Here is a 25,216-nt window from a genome sequence, read left to right as displayed (position 1 = left end):
CATCATGTTGTCTGATTATGCCTCAAGAAAGAATGAGGGTACTATACTAGCTAATAAAATGAAGGAAGGAAGATTTTGCAATGAGTTAGTATTTTAAAATATCTGAGGTACAAGCAAAATATAAAAACAGTTGAGTTCTAAACCTAGATTTAAAAAAATAAAAAGAAATGGAAAAAGAAACAACAAATACTTAGAAGATGCAAGAAATAAATTGCTGGTCTGAAAATTCCTTCCTAAAATAGTTTTGGAGGGAAATGGTAGATCAAACGATTTTTACTGCACTCTGCTATACTCTATAATATCATTATATGTTGGCATTGGAGACCGAACCATTCCAGTAACTTAAACCTTCAATTACACCAAATGAAACAAACATGTTGGCATTTTAGGGATACTTTTCTGTAAACTGTGTGGTCATCACAAAAGTTTATTTTATGAGGTCCCTTGGTGAGAACCCGCTTTGTGACATCACAGCAGAGGTCTGATTGGCTGAAACTGGTCAAAAGGGAGGGTTTATATTACAACACATTAAACAGAGTAAATCTGTGCTTTTTCATTCTGAACTGCTGTCAGATTACCACTGTAAAAGGTAAGAGAGGCCTCATTTAGTATGCATAGAGTGTATTTCCTATGCTTGGTATTAAATTGCCTTGGTTTTATTTGGGTGATCGTCTGTGCTTGTCTCAGAATTGTTTGGTGACATTGTTCCTTTGTTACATATTTTAAAGATTTTAAATTAAAACACATTCCTAATCCTATCTTTACAAACAAATATGATATTGGAGTAACATATTTTTGTATATTAATGTGTGTGCATTTTTTTGTCAGCTGTTTTCCAACATGGAGTCTGTTAAATCCAAACTATACAGTGTTTATTTTTTGCACGTTAGTGCATGTGTGAAATATGTCAGGCCCGTATGTAGTCATAACAATTGCTTTATCCTAATTAATGGTTTGGAGAAGGTTGATGTCCTGCCCTTCACATCAATTCATTTGGGTGAATGAGTGGTTCATGTCAGAAATAATGTCAACATGGTTTATTAACTAAACATTGAAATGTACTGAATTGAAAACCAATTCAAGAGGAAAAAAGTGCTGATTTAGAGAAATTCTTCAACACAGCTCTGGGCATTGCTTGACTACTTTAGCCTCAGTTTTGCAGTTTGCATATGTATGGGTTACTATTATCTTAGACGTATTTATGCCTTTTTGAGTGATCAGCAGGTGTTAGCAAATTACATTTATATGAAAGTACCATTTATTCCATCAGTTTGTAAGAAAAAAAATATATTAGGTGGTTAGTCTAGTCAAGATACATTCTTATTCTACAAGGAAGAAAAGAACAACTATAGCAACAATCAGGACGGCTTTGGTTCACATGTTTTTTCTATTTAAGTGATATTTTGGAATTTAGCCCACCTTAAATATAGAATACTGTGAGATTAGTACTTGACCATGTTTGACCATGTTTGTATGGAATACCAATATGTTTGAATGTAGAACAAATTAAATAAGCACCAGTAGGTCGAAGTACGAGAAGTAACAGACAATGTTAACTTAAAATACAATTGTCACAGTAATACATTCTGAATGAATTACTCATACATGGGATGCAAATTGAACCATTAGCCCGCCCCTGACCCATACACTCAAGTGTAGAATGTTCATAAAGAAGACTAGAGAGTTCTTCCCTATATCTATGATAGGTAGTGAAATTCCATGGGCTCTTGGAGAATATGAGTTATTCTGGACATTCTTTATCCCCTATTTGGAGAACTAAAGTATAGCAGGTAGTTAAAGGGGCTTGAATATATACATTTTTTTTCTTAGAAGAGGCCCTTCCCCAGAGAACCATCGGCAAACCACTGCATAAGATCATATTGTATGTGCTATATACATATGAATATAGGTTTAACAATAGGTTAGATCTCCCTTCCTATGACTTGGGAGGAAAGCCTTAAAAGGGTGGAAAGGGAATATGTAACCTATATAAAATGCCAAGGACTAATATTTATAAACCAGTTTTATTTAGACAAATTCATGTCTAGCTCCCTGTCTATTCTCCTTGTTCTCTCTGTCCTCAAACTAACTAAATAAATAAATAATTTGCCTTTCATACATTCTCATGCAACAGCCAACTCTAAAACTCTATCTGTCCAAAGTGATGTGTTAAAGGTTAGTTATTAGTTGTTATTATATAATCATCTTTGTTTTCTTTTGGTTTTTAACTTGCCTCAAAAGCCAGTTGTAGCCTGAAATAAAGTGCAAATTCAAAAAAATTCCATAGACCTTCACATCCCATGAAAGACGATACATTTACAGAGAACCGTGGGAAATTACAGCACACACCTTATGAAACTAGTTTGTGGTTAAGTTATTTTTATAAAGCTAGGGATATGGAATATCTGACAAAATGAATCTATCATTTAAAGCCATGTTTTTTTTTTTTTTTTTGTTGAACAGTCATGGATCTAGGAATTCTATATAATTGATAAGGAAACTAACTTCATTAGTTAAATTGGAAAGCACTCTCCAGTTTGGCTATTTAGTCCTAAAAATGGAAGTTCCCCCTTTCCTCTTCCGTATAATTCTCAGTTAATTTAATAACCCTCAATATCTGGAGGTCAATGAGTACAGATGAGTAGAGAATTTGAGAAAATATTAATCTAGATAGTTCAGTAATCAGTTCAGGAGCAATTGGCCTGTATGAATAGTATGGATGGGAAATAAAGTAAAACTTAGAAGAATGGAAGCTTGTACGATATATATGTAGTCAATAGTTACAAATTATACTTAGTACAAGCCTTAGAGAATGATGCATGTTGGTACAGAAGGAGCTACATTGGTTTATTTCTATGGATACCGACTTTGAAGAGATCCGAGGAAATCATTTACTTGGCATCAATGCCATATACTGCAGGGGAGTGTTGTAGAGTCACTAATCGTCTTCTATACAACATATCTAGAATGGAGGAAACAGGAATAATTAGGTATATCCTAAGTGCGTAGGATCAAAACCTGAATGGAGAAGTTGCTAAACATGCTACATGTAATCTCTTGCTTATGAAGCTATAGGTTAGTAAGGACTGAGCACCAAATAAAATGTGATAACTGGTGTTATGGTCAAAGAGATAGTGGGTATGTGAACTTGGTCTGTCTTTATATTTACATTTCTGCTTTTTGAAATATACTATAATATCCTTTTCTGGAAGCGGTTTAGGCGTTGAGTGTTGCAGTTGGCATGTTGGCCTCTTATGATGGAGTTGGTGTGGGACCTATCCATGTTGGGGTGCGGTGACGTCGTGGTGGGCTTGACACAATGTGGCAATGTGGTGTAGCTGGATCCCCATGTTTGTTTGCTAGGATAGATGATTTTAAAGCAGCCTTGTAAAATGTAAAGCTATTTATTTAGTGTGCGCTGTTATCTAATCTGTATTTTGTATATATTTTGGTCTTTACAGCAGCACCTCTACTTAGAAATGCATGCTCCATGTGTGCCCCCAATTCCCCTTTTTCTAAGTTTTTCTAGAGGTACTACTACTCTTATTAGAGAGTCTGGCATAATAAAACTGTTCATAAGTCCAAAACATAAAACTTCTAAAATAATGAAGTTGTTATGGTGCTAGGAGGTCATCTTCAAGGTTTAAACTATTAACGAACAGTTTAGCCGCAGAACTTCCATTTTAGTCTGAGGCTTCAAAGAGGAAGGCCCAGACTAAAATGAAAGAGCACCAAACTAAAAGCTTTGGGCTAAACCATTGGTTAACATTTTAACCCTTGATGGTGACCTATTGGCACCATATGAACTTAATTGTGAAGTTGTAATGGTGCCCAGTTTGTCCCTTGAACTCCTAAACATCATTGGTGATTGGTGTTCAGGATAAAATTCTTGGAAGAAGAAGACTGGTAACATCTGTATAATGTCTTTACTACAAACTTCAAGTTCATAATTGAGGTTCATGAAATTTAATTAAAGGAAAAATACTAACGCCTCACTTGAGCTTTGTTAAAGGGTAGGAGTCTGTATATGCAGCATTTATTCTTGGAATGCTCCACATACAGAGATATTTGCGCTTGTGTGCTGGTGGCTAGTTACGCCCCCAGTACAATTGACTTAGGTAGCCGAGAGCATTTGGACTGCCAAATGCCAGTTCTGTGCCAAATTTACGTCTGTCATCAGCGCGCACAGCACAGTGACGACAGACATTGTAAGCTTCTAACCTTGTAGGCATTGCCTGGGGAAGCTTGAATGTGTCCTCCTCTTTCATGCAATACTTCCCAGATTCCCTTCCTCCCTTTCCCTTGCTTTTTTTTTTTAAATATATCCTCTCTCTCCTGTCCACCCCCCACTTCCTTCATTGGCTCCAAATGTGTGTGCATGCACTCCGAGCCAGTGAGAACGTTCAACAAATGGTTCTCTATGAGAGGAAAGCAGCAATGACAGAGGAGGCATGGAGAGGAGGCGTGGATTACTTTTGTATTTGGCTTGAGTTTGACATGTTTGGTCAGGCACTTGTTATCTGTCCAACTTCTGCTCAACCTAAAGTGTCTGCTGCTGCAGTTGCTCTTTGTGTTCTTTATGAAACTGCAGCAGCAGACAAGTTAAGCAAGGGAGGAATAGAAGATCTGATATTGCGGGATGCGTGCCGGGTAGTATCATTCCTGGCTTTCTGACTCAGAGGCTTGGGTGCGTGGTTACAATCCATACTTTTAAGATCTAAAACAAGAGAAAAAAAGAGAAATGGAGAATAGGACAAAGGCACATATTTATGGCACTATAACAACTTACAATAGGATGAAGTTGTTCTTAAGCTTTAGAGTGCCAACTGAAGGGCTTAGCTAATAATCCAAATACAAGCATAATACTGCTAATGCTGAAGGGGATCTCACACACAGATACACAAATTGACACACTGAGACACAGACACATACAGACATACACACACTCACACAGACACACTGACACACACACAGATGCACACACTGACACATACACACTCACGCACAGATGCACACACTGACATATACACACTCTTGCACAGATACACACACATAGATGCCCACACTGACACATAGACACCCACACACTGTCTTTGCTTCTCTCCACCTCCCTCCCCCTCACCACATGCTCTCTGCCTCCTGCGCGGCTCTCTACTTGTATCAGGGAGGAAGTGTCAGGCACTCAGTTCCTCCCAGAATTGGCAATATTACAGGGGCTCGGGCGCACTGTTAAAGGATCACTGCATCCGACCGAGCCCCTGTTCAGAAATACCAACGGGTGGCCCATGCACTCAGGGCCACCTGATGGGCACCCCAGCTTGCAGGAAACAGTGGGGTTTGGTCCGCCGCTGGTTTCGCCATTACGGAATTGCTTTTGTGTTCCCCTGGGGGAACTTGTTCATAGGTGGTAGAATATAGAATACAGAATGTGGAAGCCCCATAGCGTAATAACTAAAGTATGACATGACAAAGCATTTTAAAACCTAGTAGGAGCTGCACAGATGTTGGTACCAGAGGTCTGCTTGTATGGATACATACAACATCCTGTGTAGCAGAATTACAAAATTAGTTATAAATTGGAAATCAGACAAAAAATATTGTCAAAAGCGCCATTGTAAATTTTAGTTCACCTTTCCCACAGTTATTCGCTAAATGACAAAAATTAAAAAATTCAACAATCAAATTTGAAATTTCAAGCCAAAATAGACCAACAGGAAACATAACAGCTCTGGATAAATTTGCCACTCACTGCAGAAATTCTGTCAATTCTCAATTAGTAAAGAACCCTGTCTATGTCTTTGGCATCCATATATCTCATCTCTTCTACAAGTGACTATAAATGAATATTTTCTTTTTTTTATTCAAAGGCAAACACAAAATGAAGACAGCCATCATCTTGATCTTTCTGGTGGGACTGAGCAGTGCGTTTTACGTAAGTAACCAAAATAAGCTTCATTTTGCATATGAGAAAAAAATATTTCTTTGTATTATCTCTTTCCACTACTTTGAAGAGTGAAGCAATTTGTATTTATTTTATTTTAAAATATATCAGATATCAGGGGTTTAAAAAACATATGCCCAATATGATGCACAACTATGAGTTACTTGCTACACAAGTGTATTTGTGCAACACGAGATTGACTCGAGATTGACTAATTTAAAAAAACATGTGCTTGGAAATATTCATCCAAAATTATTATGAAGATATGATTCTAGAAGAAATATGGTCCTTACCCTTTCTACCTCCACTTTTGTATCATGTAGTATAAAGAAAGGGCACATTGGGAAATAGAAGAAGATAACTGTAACAGATCCCTTGATAACTGTAACAGATCCCTTGTAATTCTCCCAAGTCCCAAGTGAAGCAGTGATTATAGCTCTGGTATACCCAAACAGCAGGCTAGACTTGATGAAGGGTACAAGAAGACTAGTTTTATTATGGCCAGATGGCCCACTTATATACACAGAGCCCCAGTAGGGGGTCTCCAGCAGTAACATAGGAAGCTACTCCCATAACCTGTCCATGACACTCCCACAACACACCCAGGAGTCTCTGTGTCTGGGAGATAATTTAGTGTACTTTGCTTAACCCCTTAAGGACACATGACATGTGTGACATGTCATGATTCCTTTTATTCCAGAAGTTTGGTCCTTAAGGGGTTAAACTAATAATTTCCCAGGCACTAGAGTTACAAAATATAAAACATTAAATATTTAAAAATATACATAATACACAGATATTATATCCCCGGATGGCCTAGATTTGAGTGCCCAAGTTGTCCAAATAGTGCTCAAATCCCACAAACACAGTCGAATCGCCACCGGGGTAAAGTTTTAATCAACTGCACACGTGGCGTCTGCCCAAAACAGTTCCAGAGATTCAGTGGTAGCGGTCGGTCATTTTCAGGAGTTCCATGCGAACAAACCATTGAATAGTTCCCCTGGCTCATAGGTAGCAATTGTTTGCCTTGTTCGTGCGAACAATCCTACCGAACACCGTTTTCCTGGCTTGTTATGGAAAGAAGCAGGCGTTCATGTAATTTTACCAGTGTTTGTGCGGTCGAGTGTCCAACATATAGTTCAAAAACTCAACAACGAAATCCCGCTGCCTGCGTTCGTGCAACAAGATGGCCACCATTTTCTCCAGCACATGTTGTTCGGTTATACGAACGCGGGCGCACAGGGAGAGCACTTAAGTCTGTTGTTTCTTTGTTTCGGTGTTCGGAAGTTTGTAGCTCCCGAATGGGGGAAAATGTTTAGAAACAGGGAAAATAGTGCATTTGGCACAATGTATATGGCCCATAGTTGGTGGGCAGGAGGTCAGCATCTAGTTTGTGGCAAGCGTCCATGGTAAGGAGCGTTTGTCACAATATTATTATAAATAAAAATATATTTTCTCTGAAATATCAAAGTATCACTGAAAACTAAAAACATATAGTGACAAATTAGAAAAAGGAGGAGAGCAAGGAACCTGTTCCCACTGCCTTTATTGGGTTAACTCAAGGACAAGAAAAATAATAACAAATGCTTTCTTAATCGATAGGGGACACCTATACAAGATAAGCCACAGCAATGGTTGCCTGACTAAACGAAAAGTCACTATCGGCAATCCAATGTTAAATTAGAAGAACAATATAATCAAGAAAAATAACAAATATTTTATTATTCGATAGGGGACACCTATCCAAGGTAAGCCCCAGCAATGGTTGCCTAACTAGATAAAAAATTAATAGCAGCAATCTAATGTAGGATTAAAAAGGGGAACAGTGTAAATCAAATAGATGAGTTTGACACTCTTCGTGGTACACATATGTATCATAAAAATTATAATAAGATATAATGTGTGAAATCCCACAGAGAAAGTCTGCTCACTGTCATTAGAAATACTAGTAACAGTGTGTCAAAAATAAAATGTGATGCACAGTCTCAATGTGGTAATTAACGATATATTTCTGTGTAGTTGAGAATGAAAACTCAATCTATTATGATAATAGCGATAAAAAAGTGTCAATTTGACAATATCTCATTATGTTTAAATCCCATCAGTATAGTATACTAGTCTCATAAAAATGCTGCATCAGTCTAATAGTAGTAGGAGATAATTACAGCTAATCCCATAACATGATAAATCCTCTCGTCAGAGAAAACGATGTCTTAAATCTTACTGTGCAAACCCGGGCACAAAATGTCAGGTGGATAATAAGCTGTAACTGATGCTGAGATAAGACTCACAATATCATGAGAAAAAAGGGAGAAGTTAACACCTACACCTAATCCTGTTGTTTATTCGTCAGAAGGGTATAGAGACCCTTAATACAGGAGAAGTAGGAAGGGTGCCTTCATGTGCACTCAATATAGGATAGATAGAAAAAGATAGAGAATCAATGTAGATGTAAATTAATCCCTAGCTTGAAGATTAAATAGTCCAGGTATATTCGTCAAATAAAGCTATTTGAAAGTTCATGTCCAAAAGGTCTCCGTGTATCTCACCGGCGGAAGATCACCGCCTAAGTTTCCCAGCCCGTGGTAAAGTAGGCACGAGGGCAAGGGGGTGTCCGAGGACACACGAATAGAACCTGATTGTATCGGTAAATTCCCGATATTCGCGCGCGCGAATATATATTCATTCGTCCTTTTGTTTGGTAGTTTTTTGTGTATTTAAATGTTTCTATCATATCCCCCATCTCGTCTTTCCTCCAAGCTATAACCTTTAACCTTTCCTTGCACGTTTTATCCTGTAATCCATGAACCAGTTTAGTAGCCCTTCTCTGTACTCTCTCCAAAGTATCAATATCCTTCTGGAGATAAGGTCTCTAATACTGTGTACAATACTCCAAGTGAGGTCTCACCAGTGTTCTGCACAATGGCATGAGCACTACCCTCTTTCTACTGCTAATACCTCTCCCTATACAATCAAGCATTCTGCTAGCTAGTGATGTACCGAACGGTTCGCTGGTGAATAGTTCCTGGCGAACATAGCGTGTTCACGTTCGCCACGGCGGGCGAACACATGCGCGGTTCAATCCGCCCCTATTCGTCATCATTGAGTAAACTTTGACCCTGTTCCTCACAGTCAACAGACACATTCCAGTCAATCAGCAGCACACCCTCCCTAGCAGACCCTCCCACCTCCTGGACAGCATCCATTTTAGATTAATTTGGAAGCTGCATACATTTATTTTTTATTTATTTTTTTATCATTTTTTTAATTATTTTTTTATTTTTATTTTTTAATTCTTTATTTTTGTAGTGCATGGAGGTATAACAAATGAGCATGTGGTAACCCAACGGCATTCCTCATGCTTTTCAAGTAACAATTGTAACAATAGGGTATATGTTAATACCCTAGTCTGCGCGGAGCCCTCCATGGGTGAAGATGGATTAATTTTTTTGTATTATTTTTTTATTTTATTTTTAAGTTCGACGGGTATGATGGCTTTTTATTTGGCCTTTTTTGGGGCTGCAAAAATTAAGATTTTAGAAAAAAGAAGACGTTGAATAGTAAGTTGAATTTTACTTTACAGGGTAGTAATTTTATTCCCCCCTCACTATTTTTTAGGGTGAGGGAGGTAGCTAGGGGCATTTTTTATTTGGGTGTGTGACTAGGGGCTTGGGGAGATTTTCATTTAGGTCCCCCCCCCTTATTGTTGTTTAGGGCCCCCACCCGCAGCTCAAGGGTGTGGGGCGGGGGGAGGACAGTAGGTCCCCCCCTCTTATTGTAACTTAGGACCCCCACCCGCCGCTCAGGGGTGGGGGCGGGGGGGAGGACAGTAGGTCCCCCCCATTATTCTTTTATAGGGCCCCCACCCGCAGCTCAGGAGCCATGTTACTCTGTATATAGAGGGAGCCATGTTTACACTGGATATAGAGGGAGCCATGTTACTCTGTATATAGAGGGGAGCCATGTTACTCTGTATATAGAGAGGAGCCATGTTTACACTGTATATAGAGGGAGCCATGTTACTCTGTATAAAGAGAGGAGCCATGTTTACACTAAATATAGAGGGGAGCCATGTTACTCTGTATAGAGAGGGAGCCATATTATTCTGTATATAGAGGGAGCCATGTTTACACGGTATATAGAGGGAAGCCATGTTACTCTGTATATAGAGAGGAGCCATGTTTACACTGTATATAGAGGGAGCCATGTTACTCTGTATATAGAGGAAGCCATGTTACTCTGTATATAGAGGGAGCCATGTTACTCTGTATATAGAGGGAGCCATGTTACACTGTATATAGGGCGGAGCCATGTTACTCAGTATATAGAGGGAGTCATGTTATTCTGTATATAGAGGGAGCCATGTTTACACGGTATATAGAGGGAAGCCATGTTACTCTGTATATAGAGAGGAGCCATGTTTACACTGTATATAGAGGGAGCCATGTTACATTGTATATAGAGGAAGCCATGTTACTCTGTATATAGAGGGAGCCATGTTACTCTGTATATAGAGGGAGCCATGTTACATTGTATATAGAGGAAGCCATGTTACTCTGTATATAGAGGGAGCCATGTTACTCTGTATATAGAGGGAGCCATGTTATTCTGTATATAGAGGGAGCCATGTTTACACGGTATATAGAGGGAAGCCATGTTACTCTGTATATAGAGGGAGCCATGTTACTCTGTATATAGAGGCAGTGGCATACTAAGGGGGGGGGGGTGGCGGGGGCGGTCCGCCCCAGGTACCACTCACTAGGGGGGTGCCCAGGGCGAACTTTCGCAGGGGCGGCGAAATGCCGCCCTGTGTCTTGTGTAAAGGGACCGGCCGCTAATAAGACTATCTACCCGAGTTTCCCATCCAGCAGCAGCAGGGTCCTCTGTTCTCGCGATCCGCAAGAGCGTTGCCATGGGTTGCCATAGCAACGCTCTCGCGGATCGCGAGAACGTTGTCATAGCAACGCTCTCGCGGATCACGAGAACAGAGGACCCTGCTGCTGCTGGATGGGAAACTCGGGTAGATAGTCTTATTAACGAGCATGGAGAATACTGGGCCCCTCTAAACTGCCCAGTGATGCTGTGCCACCGGACCACCAGTCGAGGAGGACGGGAGGGACAGGTAAGTGGCAGCACTTATTCCACACAACATACACACTGCATGTGCATACATTCTATACACACTCTACACACTCTACACACACTGCATACACTGCATACACTCTACACACACTGCATACACTCTACACACACTGCATACACACTGCATACACACTGCATACACACTGCATACACTGCATACACACTACACACACTATACACACACTGCATACACTCTACACACACTGCATACACTCTACACACACTATACCCACTCTACACACTCTACAGACACTTCATACACTGCACACACACTGCAAACACTGCACACACACTGCATACACTGCACACACACTGCATACACACTACACACACTATACACACACTGCATACACTATACACACACTGTATACACTCTACACACACTGCATACACTCTACACACACTATACACACTCTACAGACACTGCATACACTCTACACACACTGCAAACACTGCACACACACTATGCACACACTGCACACACTCTACACACACTGTACACACTATACACACACTATGCACACACTATACACACACTGCATACACACTGCACACACTGCACACACACTGCACACACTACATGCACTACACACACTGCATACGCACTATACACACACACTATACACACACTGCATACACTATGCACACACTATACACACACACTATACACACAATGCATACACTATGCACACACTGCACACTATATACACACACTGCACACACTATACACACACTGCACACACTGCACACACTCTACACACACTGCACACACTCTACACACACTGCACACACTCTACACACACTGCATACACACTGCACACACTGCATACACTATAGACACGCTGCACTAACTATACACACACTGCATACACCCTATACACACACTGCATACACACTATACACACACTGCATACACACTATACACACACTGCATACACACTATTTACACACTATACACACTGCATATACACTATACACACACTGCACACACTATACACACACTGCCCACACTATACACACACTATACATACACACTATACACACAATATACACACACACTGTACACACTATACACACACTGTACACACTATGCACACACTATACACACACACTACACACACTGCATACACACTACACACTACACACACTGCATACACACTGCACGCACTATACACATACTGCACACACTACATGCACTACACACACTGCATACACACTATACACACACTGCATTCACTATGCACACACTATACACACACACTGCATACACTATGCACACACTGCACACTCTATACACACACTGCACACTCTATACACACACTGCATACACTATATACACTATACACACACTGCATACACATACATTTAAAAAACATTGCAGTTGTTTTTTACATTCCAAAGTTGGGGAGGGGGGTGCCAAATAAAGGATCCGCCCCGGGTGCCAAATGCTTCAGGTACGCCCCTGTATAGAGGGTAGCCATGTTACTCTGTATATAGAGAGGAGCCATGTTTACACTGTATATAGAGGGAGCCATGTTATTCTGTATATAGAGGGAGCCATGTTTACACGATATATAGAGGGAAGCCATATTACTTTGTATATAGAGGGGAGCCATGTTACTCTGTATATAGAGAGGAGCCATGTTTACATTGTATATAGAGGGAGCCATGTTACTCTGTATATAGAGAGGAGCCATGTTTACACTGTATATAGAGGGGAGCCATGTTACTCTGTATATAGAGGGAGCCATGTTATTCTGTATATAGAGGGAGCCATGTTTACACGGTATATAGAGGGAAACCATGTTACTCTGTATATAGAGGGAGCCATGTTACTCTGTATATAGAGGGGAGCCATGTTACTCTGTATATAGAGAGGAGCCATGTTTACACTGTATATAGAGGGAGCCATGTTACTCTGTATATAGAGAGGAGCCATGTTTACACTGTATATAGAGGGGAGCCATGTTACTCTGTATATAGAGGGAGCCATGTTATTCTGTATATAGCGGGAGCCATGTTTACACAGTATATAGAGGGAAGCCATGTTACTCTGTATATAGAGGGAGCCATGTTATTCTGTATATAGAGGGAGCCATGTTTACACGGTATATAGAGGGAAGCCATGTCACTCTGTATATAGAGAGGAGCCATGTTTACACTGTATATAGAGGGAGCCATGTTTACACGGTATATAGAGGGAAGCAATGTTACTCTGTATATAGAGGGAGCCATGTTACTCTGTATATAGAGGGAGCCATGTTACTCTGTATATAGAGGGAGCCATGTTTACACGGTATATAGAGGGAAGCCATGTTACTCTGTATATAGAGAGGAGCCATGTTTACACTGTATATAGAGGGAGCCATGTTACTCTGTACATAGAGGGGAGCCATGTTACACTGTATATAGAGGGAGCCATGTTACTCTGTTTATAGAGGGAGCCATGTTTACTCTGTATATAGAGGGAGCCATGTTACTATCTGAGGTAGTTAACTATGATTGGCCCTGTCATGTTTATTAGTATGGCCTGCATGGTTGTCTGGCATGAATAAAAGTAGCATGTTTCAACTATATTAGTAGTTAGACTAGTTTGCACTAAAACATGTGCAAATGGGGAGTTTGTGGTTGTGCAAATGGACGTTAAACGGGGAGTTTGGTCTGTCACTGTGAAGCGGGCGTAACCCTTACACTACCTGATCGATACAACATCATACCTGATGTTTTAAAGCACGTTATTCCAAACAATTTGGGAATGTTAGGTGATTTATGCCCTTTATGGATTAAAACCAAACTCTGCATCAACTATGTAATTTTCCATGGGAGTTTTGCCATGGATCCCCCTCTGGCATGCCACAGTCCAGGTGTTAGTCCCCTTGAAACAACTTTTCCATCACTATTGTGGCCAGAAAGAGTCCCTGTGGGTTTTAAAAATCGCCTGCCCATTCTATGGTGGTTCAGAAATTTTTATGTTCGTGACATCACTACTGCTAGCATTTCCTGCTGCTCTATTACATTGTCTGCCTACCTTTAGGTGATCTGAAACTATTACCCCTAAATCCCTTTCCTCAGATTTTGAGGTTAGGACTCTATCAAACATTCTATACTCTGTTCTTGGGTTTTTACCTTCTGCAATATCACTAATAAAAATATTAAAGAAAATTGGTCCAAGTAAAGATCCCTGAGGAACCCCACTGGTAACAAGACCATGCTTAAAATATACTCCATTGACTACAACACTATTTTGCCTGTCACTCAGTCACTGCCTTACCCATTGAACAATCTTGGAATCCAAACTTAAAGATTGCAGTTTATTGATAAGCCTTCTATGTGCAACAGTGTCAAAAGCCTTACTGAAATCTAGGTAAGCAATGTCTATTGCACTAGGCTAATCTATTATTTTAGTTACCCAATCAAAAATAATCACTAAGATTAGTTTGGCATGATCTCCCTGAAGTAAGCCCATGTTGTCTCTGATCTTGAAATCCATGTGATCTTAGATGTTCAACAATCCTATCCTTTAACATGGATTCCATTACTTTCACCACTACTGAAATAAGGCTTACTGGCCTATAGTTGCCCAACTCCTCCCTACTACCTTACTTGTGAATGGGCACAACATTCGCTAACTTCCAATCTTCTGGGACTACTCCTGTTAACAATGATTGGTTAAATAAATCCGTTAATGGTTTTGCTAGTACACCACTAAGCTCTTTTAATACCTTTGGGTGTATTCCATTAGGCCCCATTGACTTATTTGTCTTTACTTTTGACAGTTGAAATAGAACTTCTCCCTCTGTAAACTCACATGTAACCAATTACTTATTTGTCATTTTTTCCTGAGGTCCCTTTTCTTCATTGAGGCAGTCAGCTAGACCGTTATCCTCTTCTACAATCCTTCATTCTTTTGTTTTTAATCTAACTAATACTTGTTTTACTTTCCTTTTCTATTTATGTATCTAAAAATAGTTTTGTCCCCTTTTTTTACTGACTGCGCTATTTTCTCTTCTATGTGTGATTTGGAAACTCTTGTAACTTGTTTAGCCTCTTTCTGCAAAATCTTATACATCTGTCTATCTTCCTTACTCTGAGTTTATTTTAGAATTACTTAATGCTAACTTTTGGGGTTTTACTATTTTGGCCACTGCTGCGGCGTACCACAGTGGTTTCGTAATTTTTTTGCTATTACTGACAAGCCTAATGCAATTTTCTGTTGCCTTCAGTAGTACAACGTTTTAAAAAAATCCCATTCTCTTGGAATCCATTTAAACTGCTCCATTCTGATAATGGCTCCTTTACACATTTTCTAATTTTAGAAAAGTCTTTTTTTTAAAGTCCAAAACTTTTGTTTTTGTGTGGTGTGACTCAGTCACTATTCTTATATTAAACCACACTGACTGATGATCACTGGATCCTAAACTTTCACCTACAGATTATATTGACATTATTTGTATAAATATAGTTGTAGGAAAATGGCAGCAATGTATATACCAATATTAACATGTGATCTCTTTGGTTCTTTAAAAGTATGGAGTTGATTCCAAATAATATATTCAAACCAGGATAATTCTTTGAGTCAATAAAACAACACCATAGATAGCTTATAAATAGAAAAAAAATCAAGTACAGCTTCCCAATACATTTTCAAAACTAGTCTGATAAATAGATTAAATATTTTTCTATAAAGTCGTACTTTTTATGCAAGTAGTCAAAAGCTGGTTTTATTAAAATTGACATTGCATCTGTTCATTCATTAGTGAAAAGTGGACACAAATTATGTTTATAAAAACATACTTCTCACTTAAATTGCCTCTTTTCCAGTATCAAGTTAAATGTAATTTGTTATATAAGTATATTTTGCATCATGTCATAAAGATTGTTGAAACATTTGAGTATCTTGCCACCATATTCTTTATTATTAATTATTTACTCTAAATACAATGGTCTTACCAGTCTATACATTCTTTCTCCTATTAGAACACACACAGGTGGTTGTTTTGACTGGCTGAATTGAAAAATAGATTTTTGTGATTTTTTTTAAAATAAACATTCATGGCTTTATTTATTAAACTCTGAATTGTAGTGAATTGAAAACCAAATTGCAAAATCTTGTCAAAAATAATGGTTGATACAAATTCTTCAAACAGCTATAGTCAGTTTGGTTATTTTTTTGCCTATATTTTGCCATTCGTTGTTGAATTTACTATAATTTTGTGTTTTGGAAATCCACGCCAATGAAATCACGAAATATTAACTTTTCTTTCAAATAAAATACAAATCAAAATTTATGAAGTTCAGTAAACAAAACTAACTTCACATGTGTTCAGTCATAACCTACTCAAACACAAATCTATGTACAAAACGAATTACAACCTGTTACTTTCTAGACATGTGCACCACGGCATTCCGCGAGTAGGGGCATGTCGCCTAAACAGCCTGTCATTTAAAACTACTACTAGTGACCTGCGCAATAACGGGGGACCTAGCTGTCTTTACTGGCTTTACTGGCTGTCTTAGTCAATTGAAGATTATGCTAGCTTTAGTGTACTAATAATCTTAATTTTATTAATGACAGGAGGCGAGTATTTTGCATAATCTTCCTTTACTACTCCATAGCAGCAAAGACATATAGAGAAAAAAAGGAACCAATCAGAGACAGGCAGAGAGTATAAGATCCTTCCACTGAGTCACTATCTCTTGATAACGGCGACATCACAAGTCACACGATCAACTGAAGAACCATACAGAATAACGAAGACAGTTCGAGTTCCAGGAACGATGAATAACGGCTAGATTCATTCAAAACTGGGAACAACGAATATCCTTGTACGCTTGATATAGAAGATCTCACTGTTTTTTTAAGCTAAAAGAGACCGAAAGCGTTTTAGTCATATGAAATGTTAACCTGCACAATATAAGTAACCATTACAGTACTAGCACGATCTATCGTGATCTATAAAATGTAACCTACCATGATATAACTACTTAATATAAAATGTCTTTACATATATAAACTATATATGAAAAACAACCCCAACTTTCCATCTAGAGTGAGAGTCAATTATGCAGTACCAAGAAAACAACCAGTACCATATTGATAACATACATCACCTCCCTGGTGATGCGAACCCACCTGAATGTGGGTGGGGGAAGTTCAATGGGGGGGAAATACTCCCCTCCTTCCATTATTAAAATTAAGAGTATTAGTACACTAAAGCTAGCATAATCTTCAATGTTATCACATGACAGGAGGCTTCATACTTTGCATTTTTAACGCTAAGGTAATGGAGAGAAAACGGCAATGGAGGACGGGCGAGAGTTAAACAACCGAAAGGTGGGTTCTCGTCACCAGTCTGCCGAAAGCGATATATCTGATAAGGGGGGCCCCTGCTGTGAAGGTGGAAGAGGCCGCTGCACCCCGAACCAATTGTGCGCTGAAGGAGGGGTCAGTCCCGGTGAGAGATAAAAGCCATCGTACCCAGCAGGCCAAGGTGGTAACCGAGACTGGTCCATGTGGCCTACCATAGGACACTAATAATTGTCGGAATGCGGTAATCGTAGCGTGGCCATACATAGGCATGCAGCGTCTGGATCATGCAAAGTTGGGTTCCGATAAAAAAATAGGTAAAAACCAACGTGAAGTCAGTCTAGTACGTCGAGACACCCAAAGAGTGACACCTTCCAGAGAAAACGAGAAGGCGTCTACGTGGAATGCTCGAATGTCCAAAATCCGACAGAAAGATACCAGACATAAAAAGAAGGGTAAACTTCGCTGTCAGTTGCCTAAAGACAATTTGCTCTAAGAAAGTAATTTCTTTCTGAAACAAAGAACTTGGGTCACAACCCAAATGGAGAAGAACTTGGGTCACAACCCAAATGGAGGAATATTCAGTGCAGGGGTCTACGTTCTGAAGTGGTCTACAAACCAAGGGATATCAACATATCGATTTCCCTTGTAATGGAACGTGAACCTCTGAAATCGCAGAACGCATGGTATTGATGGACTGGTAGGACTTACCTTCCGAGAACAGGGACGCGAGAAAGTTCAATATAGAGGATACAAAGGCTGTAAAAGGATCGAGGTTCTGTCCCATTCACCATTTGACCTGCGAATTCCAAGCTGAGAGGTAACATTTCCTCATTCCAGGGGCCCATGAGTCCCAGAGTATATCTCTAGCTGTTGGCGATAAGTCGTCAGTGCATCAAACCCCCCTGAAAGACTCCAGGCCATGAAAGAGAGATGTCCTTCTTGTAGCATGGGATGAGGATTCCCCATGGAATACGTGAGTATCATCAGATCGTCTGTTAATAGCGGAGGTTTCTGGTATAACAGTGCGAGGAGATCTGGGAACCAAGGCTGACTCTGCCACCGGGGTGTCACCAGGGAGATTGCAACTTTCAGAATTCTGATGTGGTGAACCACTCCCGCGATCATTGCAAAGGGTGGAAATGTGTGCACCCCTTCAGTCAGCCATGCCTGCAGGAATGCATCTACCTCTGCACCCTCCGGAACTGGTAATCAGCTGTAGAAAATCGTTAGTTGGCGGTTGGTGCGAGATGCGAAAAGTCGATCATGCCAAAGATGGATCTACCATCCTGAGGAAACAAGCTTTTAGGTGTTACATGGGCCGAGAGTGTTGTGGGCCTCAGAAGATCGCCTGGATGGAGGAGGATAGTAGTCCTGCGATCCGTGCCAGCAGTCTGAGTGGGATCAAATCCCAACATAGTATCTTCTGTATTTTCTTGCATATTGCCATGACTGTGGTAGATGGACGTCAGAGTGTACATGACAGAGAGTTGATGTCGAGCCCAAGGACTTGAACATATTCAGTTGGAGTCAGTGTTGACTTTTCTCAATTGACCAGGAAGCAGAGGGATTCCAAGGCATACAAAGCCAGGAGAAAGCTGGAGGGATGACTGCGCATGTAGCTTTTAAGTCCAGGTGGGCAAGCCAGTCCCCTCTTTCCGGGGGTGCCACAATATATGGATACCTTCCATCTTGAAATGGTGGTATGTAAAAATGTTTAACCAGGAAAGAGACATTCAGATATTTTCTGGTATCCAAAGAGAGGGCAACATTTGTGTTGCCCAGGAAGCAAAACATCTCTGGGTCCACTCTTGAATATTGTGTGCCCCGTCGCGTGGATTGTCCACTGAAAGGAGTCAGCCTGGGTGTATGCCTCATCCGTTAGATCCAGAACTCAGGCAAGTGGCCCGACACATCGAGGAGCTCATCCTGTGCTCTCTTAAATCCTTTCTCTACCCCTTTCCGTGGGTCTCTACCCCCTCGTGCCATGAAGGCCAGCATCATCTGGTCAAATTCTGGGGTATAGACGACCTTATCTGGAGTGAAGGTCTGGGGCACTATGATCTCAGTCACTTCCGGACCTCCTTGTCCAGTGCCTTCCGTAGCCATAAGTGCATAATTTCAGGTGGTGTCCAATCTCCCTAGCTTGGGTGGCGAATGTTTCTTGGGTCAAACAGCGTTGGCCATTGGTGTAAAAAAAGAGCTCACCATCCGGCTGCACAGACACCAACTCTTCCTCCACATCGCCCACATGCTGGGGCTCACCCAGAAAGGTCCCCTTCACAAAGGAGTTGGGACCCCAAGTCCCGTCATGAGAATGGGCTTGCCACTCATTGAGAAACAATAGTGATGGTGGGACCTCCTGCTCCTCATCCAAGGAAGCATTATAAGTTGGAGGGTTTACAGGCTGTATACGTTTTACCTTCTTTAAGGGAGCCTTACCCTTAGTGAGTTTTGGTTTTTGACCCTACGCCTTTCCAGTGGCGTTTAGCAGGGTGGCCTTGCACCTTGGAAGACCGTCCTCCGGGACGTCTCTCAGTTGGGAGCGTTTAGCAGGCGCTTTGATTGCGTCTTGAGTGGCTGGAATGCCTTGGGTAAGGCCTTCTCCAAAGAAGCTGCAACTCTTGCGTTGATTACTGCCTGGAGGTCTGAGGGCACCTGAGTCTTCCAGGTTACTAGGTATGGACCTGACCGGCTGAACCACCCCTAGGTGGTCACACCAGAAACTGACTGGTTCTCGCCTCTCACCCCTCCAGACCTCCGAATACATTAAAACTGCACATTTTAGAGTGGCCTTTTATTGTGGCCAGCCTAAGGCAAACCTGTGCAGTAATCATGCTTCTTGAAATGCCACATTTGTGAGGTGGATGGATTATCTAGGCAAAGGAGAAGTGCTCACTAACACATATTTAGACAGATTTGTGAAGAATATTTGAGAGAAATAGGCCTTTTGTGTACATAGAAAAAGTCTTAGATCTTTGAGTTCAGCTCATGAAAAATGGGGGCAAAAACAAAAGTGTTGTGTTTATAATTTTGTTCAGTGTATATCCATTATTGACTCTAACTGAATTAGATAGTTTAGATAATTAGATAGTAGTCAGAACTTTTTACCTAAATATTGTAATGTGGGTCTTCAATACACTACAATGCTCTATGTGTTGAAAAAAAACACCCAGAGTGATGGACTTACAGTTATAGAACATCCAAAATAATGCATTTTTAGACGCTCACAGGATGTGTAGATTTGAAAGACAATGGGTTGAATTTATTAGGAAATTTCAGATTTAATTCCAAAACAGTTATATTGGAAAAATGTACCTTCTCTATTTGGACAAAGATTCAAACATCCCGTGTCGCTTGATTTCATTTGGTGTTTATATGTGTGTGTGCTCTAAAACCTGGACTGTCTATTTATAGTATTGGTCTATGACATCATAAAGAAAGCATGACATCACTGAAGATATGTGGCTAACGGAACAACTGTTATTTTATCAAGACAAAGCCAGTAACACATAAGGTGTTAAAGAGATAATGTAACAAAGTGATAATTTACAGGGAATAAACTTTCACCTTCTTATTGCACATTTTAGGCATTTTTCCACTAAAAGGATTTACAAAAAGTGATTGTATTCAGATAGGCTATCCTAGATAATAGTAATGCATAGCGACTACAATTACAGTTATTTATATAGGGCCAACTTATTCTGCAGTACTGTACAAGAGGTAAAGCAAGACAAATGTTTAATTCTTAAAAAACATTTTTTTACATTCGGGCAGTAGTAGGTGAATAGGGCTTTGTCCAAATGAGCTTACAATCTAAATAACCTAAATCTCATAAAGTCACGATCACTAAACCTATACTCTACGTCTACTGTTTAATACATGTATTATGTGTAAAACCTATTTACAGAGGTCTACATTAGTCTTCTCTAAGTTGGTAAAACTAATTCTTTCATGGCTTTCATCGTTTTGTAGATCCCAGCATCATTGTCAGATATTTTTCCAGCTCCTGGTTGCCTGGGGCATCAAATTGTGGTGTAATCAGATTTATGTCTACTCTTTGTTAAGTGTAGTACACATTAAGCAGTAGATGTTGGTGATTCTTTTAGGCCCACCAAAATGGGTTTGTGAGTCGGTTACTCATTTATTCAGTCCTCTATATTATTTTGTTTTATATTTTGTGATCTTGTTTATGTACTTGTCATTAGAAATCAGCCATTAACATTTGAAAATGTTTTAAAATAGCCTTTAGTGCATATGTACATAAATATATAGAGTAAATGTATATATTTTAAATATAGACTGTATTGAGAATTTAGTGGTTTTTCTGGGTTTTTTTTTTTTACACCTTGATAAGACCGACCGTTTTTATTTAGATAGCAAAAGGTGGCAGTTTTTACCTTCTAGCACAAAAACCAGATCATGATAAATATTAGACTTTGGTATCTCTCTATCTCTATAGGACAAATGGGAAATTTCAGCAGTCACTAATTACCAGACATTGTAGCATGCATAAAGTCAGTATTTGCCAATAATACTGGCAGCCTTTTTAGGAATAGCAACAAGTTTGGAAAATGAGCCCTATGTCGTTTGCCTTGATTACTACAATCAGATATTACTTTACAAAAAAATCTCAATTTACCAAAATGGGATGTTTATAACTACAAATAAGTAAATGTATGTACTTACACGCTATCACAAATGTAATAATAAATATCAGCATACATTCATTTTATATTTATTGTAATAGTGTGTATTCAATATTTGCCCCAAGATGGCAGTATATATTCAGTCACTATTCACTGATGATCCTGCCATATAATTAAAATGGAATGTTCCATACTCTCACGTTTTTACCAGGAAATGAAACACCCATGATCATATGTTCATAATCACATCCTTAGTTTTGTGAATAAAATAAAACAAGCAATCATTATAAATAAGAGGGGAGGAAATTAATTCTGGGAACGTCTGCTTCACAGAAAAATATGGGATATCAAACACAAATACAATCGAAACATTTCTCTATTAAAGAATTAACAATACAACCAGCCTGCCACGACTTTGTTGTAGAAAGTAAAATTAATATGGTATCTCAATAGTAATCTAAATGGATATATGGAAATACAAGTGACATTCTAAAAATGTACATTTGTATATGGACTAGTCAGGTTCAAACTAGAATGTTAACAACTAGATGCATTTGTAACAATAATCAGCTTGGACCTGGTATTTGACTGGCTAGATTTGTAATATTCCATGCATAGAGATCTGTGTACGTGGAGATTTAGATACAGATCTAGGCTGATCAATTCATTCACATTTTCCTTTATTGTAATATAGGACAGGTCAAATATTACGATATAGCACATATTTTAATAAATAAATAAAAAATGCATTCCAGGCTATATATGAGACTCTAACCACCATCACCACTTTTGCTTTTTGAAGTGGTCATGGTCGTAGGAATCTGGATGTGCAGTGTTTCATCTTGACACATGAAACTACAAAATATTGGGTCTCCTGCACATGCATTAGACTGACCTAGAGATCTCACATATAAAGTTATGAGCATAATATACATATACACTAACACCTGCAAAGCTGTTTTTTTGTCATTCTCATCATGTTGGAAAATGGAATCAGGTTTCATGTGTTTTTTGTATTTTTAGAAAAACACATTTATATAGAACCAACATGAATGCTGACGTGCTCTATTGTTGTTTAACCCCTTAAGGACACATGACATGTGTGACATGTCATGATTCCCTTTTATTCCAGAAGTTTGGTCCTTAAGGCGTTAAAGGATCACTATAGTGTCAGGAAAACAAACTCGTTTTCCTGGCACTATATAATCCTTAGGCCCCCCGACCCTCAAGGCCCCCCTCCCACTGGGCTGAAGGGTTTAAAACCCCTTCAGCCACTTACCTTTATACAGTGCCGGTCTCCCTCGGCCCGGGTGACTTTTTCTCCCCCTCCGAAGTCAGCTCCTGAGTGGAGCCGAATGCGCATGCACGGCCAGAGCCGCACGCGCATTAAAAAAGCCCATAGGAAAGCATTTCCCAATGCTTTCCTATAGACGTTCTGCATGCTCAATGCGATTTTCGTATTGAGCGTTGCAAATGCGCCTCTAGCAGCTGTCAGAAAGACAGCCACTAGAGGCTGGATTAACCCTGCTATGTAAACACCCTGAAACTGCTATGTTTACATCTGAAGAGTTAAAACCTAGGGGACCTGGCACCCAGACCACTTCACTGAGCTGAAGTGACTATGGGTGACTATAGTGGTCCTTTAAGAATAGAGATAGTAACAAATAATTATTTTTCTGCATGTCTTTTATTTTCACAAATCACAATTCACACAGTGACGCTTAACAAAACATAACATGATTTGTGGTTTGTGAACAAAGACACAGAAAGAACAATTTGAAAGTGTCCTTTCCTTTAACAGTTCATCTAAATTTTCACATTGGAAATTCGGTTTTCAGGTTTGATGAATCCGTGGGTTAGGAAGCTCCAGTGCATTTAAGATATAAGGCACTGGATGCCTTAAAGGAATGAGAGTCCCATTGATTTTAAATGCTTGTCCCTCAATTTTGAGTTTTTAAGGTTTTTCTTTGTATAGAACCATTAAAACTGATTTTTATTTTTTTGCATAATACTTTACGAGATACAGTGCATGAAATGTCTTTCAAAGAATGCTAATTTTCCATGTAGCATGATAACACACTTGTTATTTGGCAAGTTAAACTATATATATATTTGTCAAGTTAAACTTCCAAACTCAAACAGTGGGCCCACATTGGAGATATGTTCCCATATTTTATATACCTGACCCACTTACTAAAAGTCAGAGTTTAGTGAAGAGAGCCACAGTCAGTCATAAAGCACATAAAATGTATGAATCGTATGGTAACAGTGCAGACTGCTAACACATCATTTTACTATTAATCTTCTTGTAGATTAATCGTTTTCAAAGAAGGTGGAAAGGAAGTGATTCTGATGAAAAAGCGGTAAGTTAAATTTAACTTATGTATTAGATAGATAATTTCAAAATTAATTAGTTTCTGCATAGTTTGAACATTTCTGAAACACATGATTTGCATAAGGATGTCCAGCGTCTTCACAATAGGAAAGCTTTGCTTTAATGCTTTTCTTTTGGAGAAGCCCCTGAAGTTCACCGGGCATTAGGTTCCCTGATTGCTATGTCATCAGAGGAGGAGGAGAGCGAGCCAACGCTAAGTGACCTTGACACTGGAAACAAGTAAGTGAATAAAAGGGTTTTTAACATTGTATTCACTAGTCGGGGGGCTGGACCTTTAGTTACTTAGAGAGGCACACTATAGCATTTGGAATACAGTTTTGAATCAGTTTTCCTTTAACACTGCCATCCAAGCAACATTATAAATCTGATCTCGAGTTGCAACATTTAAGAATGTAGTTTATATGTTGTTACTAATGTTCTTTGCAATTGCAAAGAATCCACATTTTCTCTTAACTCATATAATCTTACAGCTGAATATATAACAGTACAAATTTGAAAAACACACTTTTTAAAATGAAAATAGATCAAATGAATGATGATCTTCTGGAACGCTCGAGTAAGGGGTCTCATTTGACTATCATTAGAAAACCCCATTGCATATTGTGGTGAATTAATTTCATTCTAAATTGGACATTTATGTAAGGAAAACTCAACATGACTGTGAGAGACAAGGACACCAGTGGAGACTGGAGGATCTGGCTTCCGATGACATTGACTTTAAAGTGGTCATTTATTTTCACAGTTATATAGACACCAACCTAGCACAATACTGCATGGTATTG

General features: G+C 39.4%; 1 protein-coding gene across 1 annotated transcript in view; it reads left to right on the top strand.

The window, feature by feature from the left end:
- The first annotated feature begins 543 nt into the window (after positions 1–543).
- IBSP (integrin binding sialoprotein) overlaps positions 544–25,216 on the top strand; it is a 42,663-nt gene continuing 17,990 nt past the window's right edge. Inside the window, exons 1-3 of the mRNA XM_063425291.1 lie at positions 544–589; positions 5,868–5,932; positions 24,352–24,402. Coding sequence (XP_063281361.1) covers positions 5,879–5,932; positions 24,352–24,402 — 105 coding nt within the window. The 5' untranslated portion in view covers positions 544–589; positions 5,868–5,878. The remainder of the gene's footprint in view (positions 590–5,867; positions 5,933–24,351; positions 24,403–25,216) is intronic.

The sequence above is a fragment of the Pelobates fuscus genome, chromosome 6 (genome assembly GCF_036172605.1).
Source record: "Pelobates fuscus isolate aPelFus1 chromosome 6, aPelFus1.pri, whole genome shotgun sequence".
Classification (NCBI taxonomy): Eukaryota; Metazoa; Chordata; class Amphibia; order Anura; family Pelobatidae; genus Pelobates; species Pelobates fuscus.
This window is presented reverse-complemented; position numbering and strand designations above follow the sequence as displayed.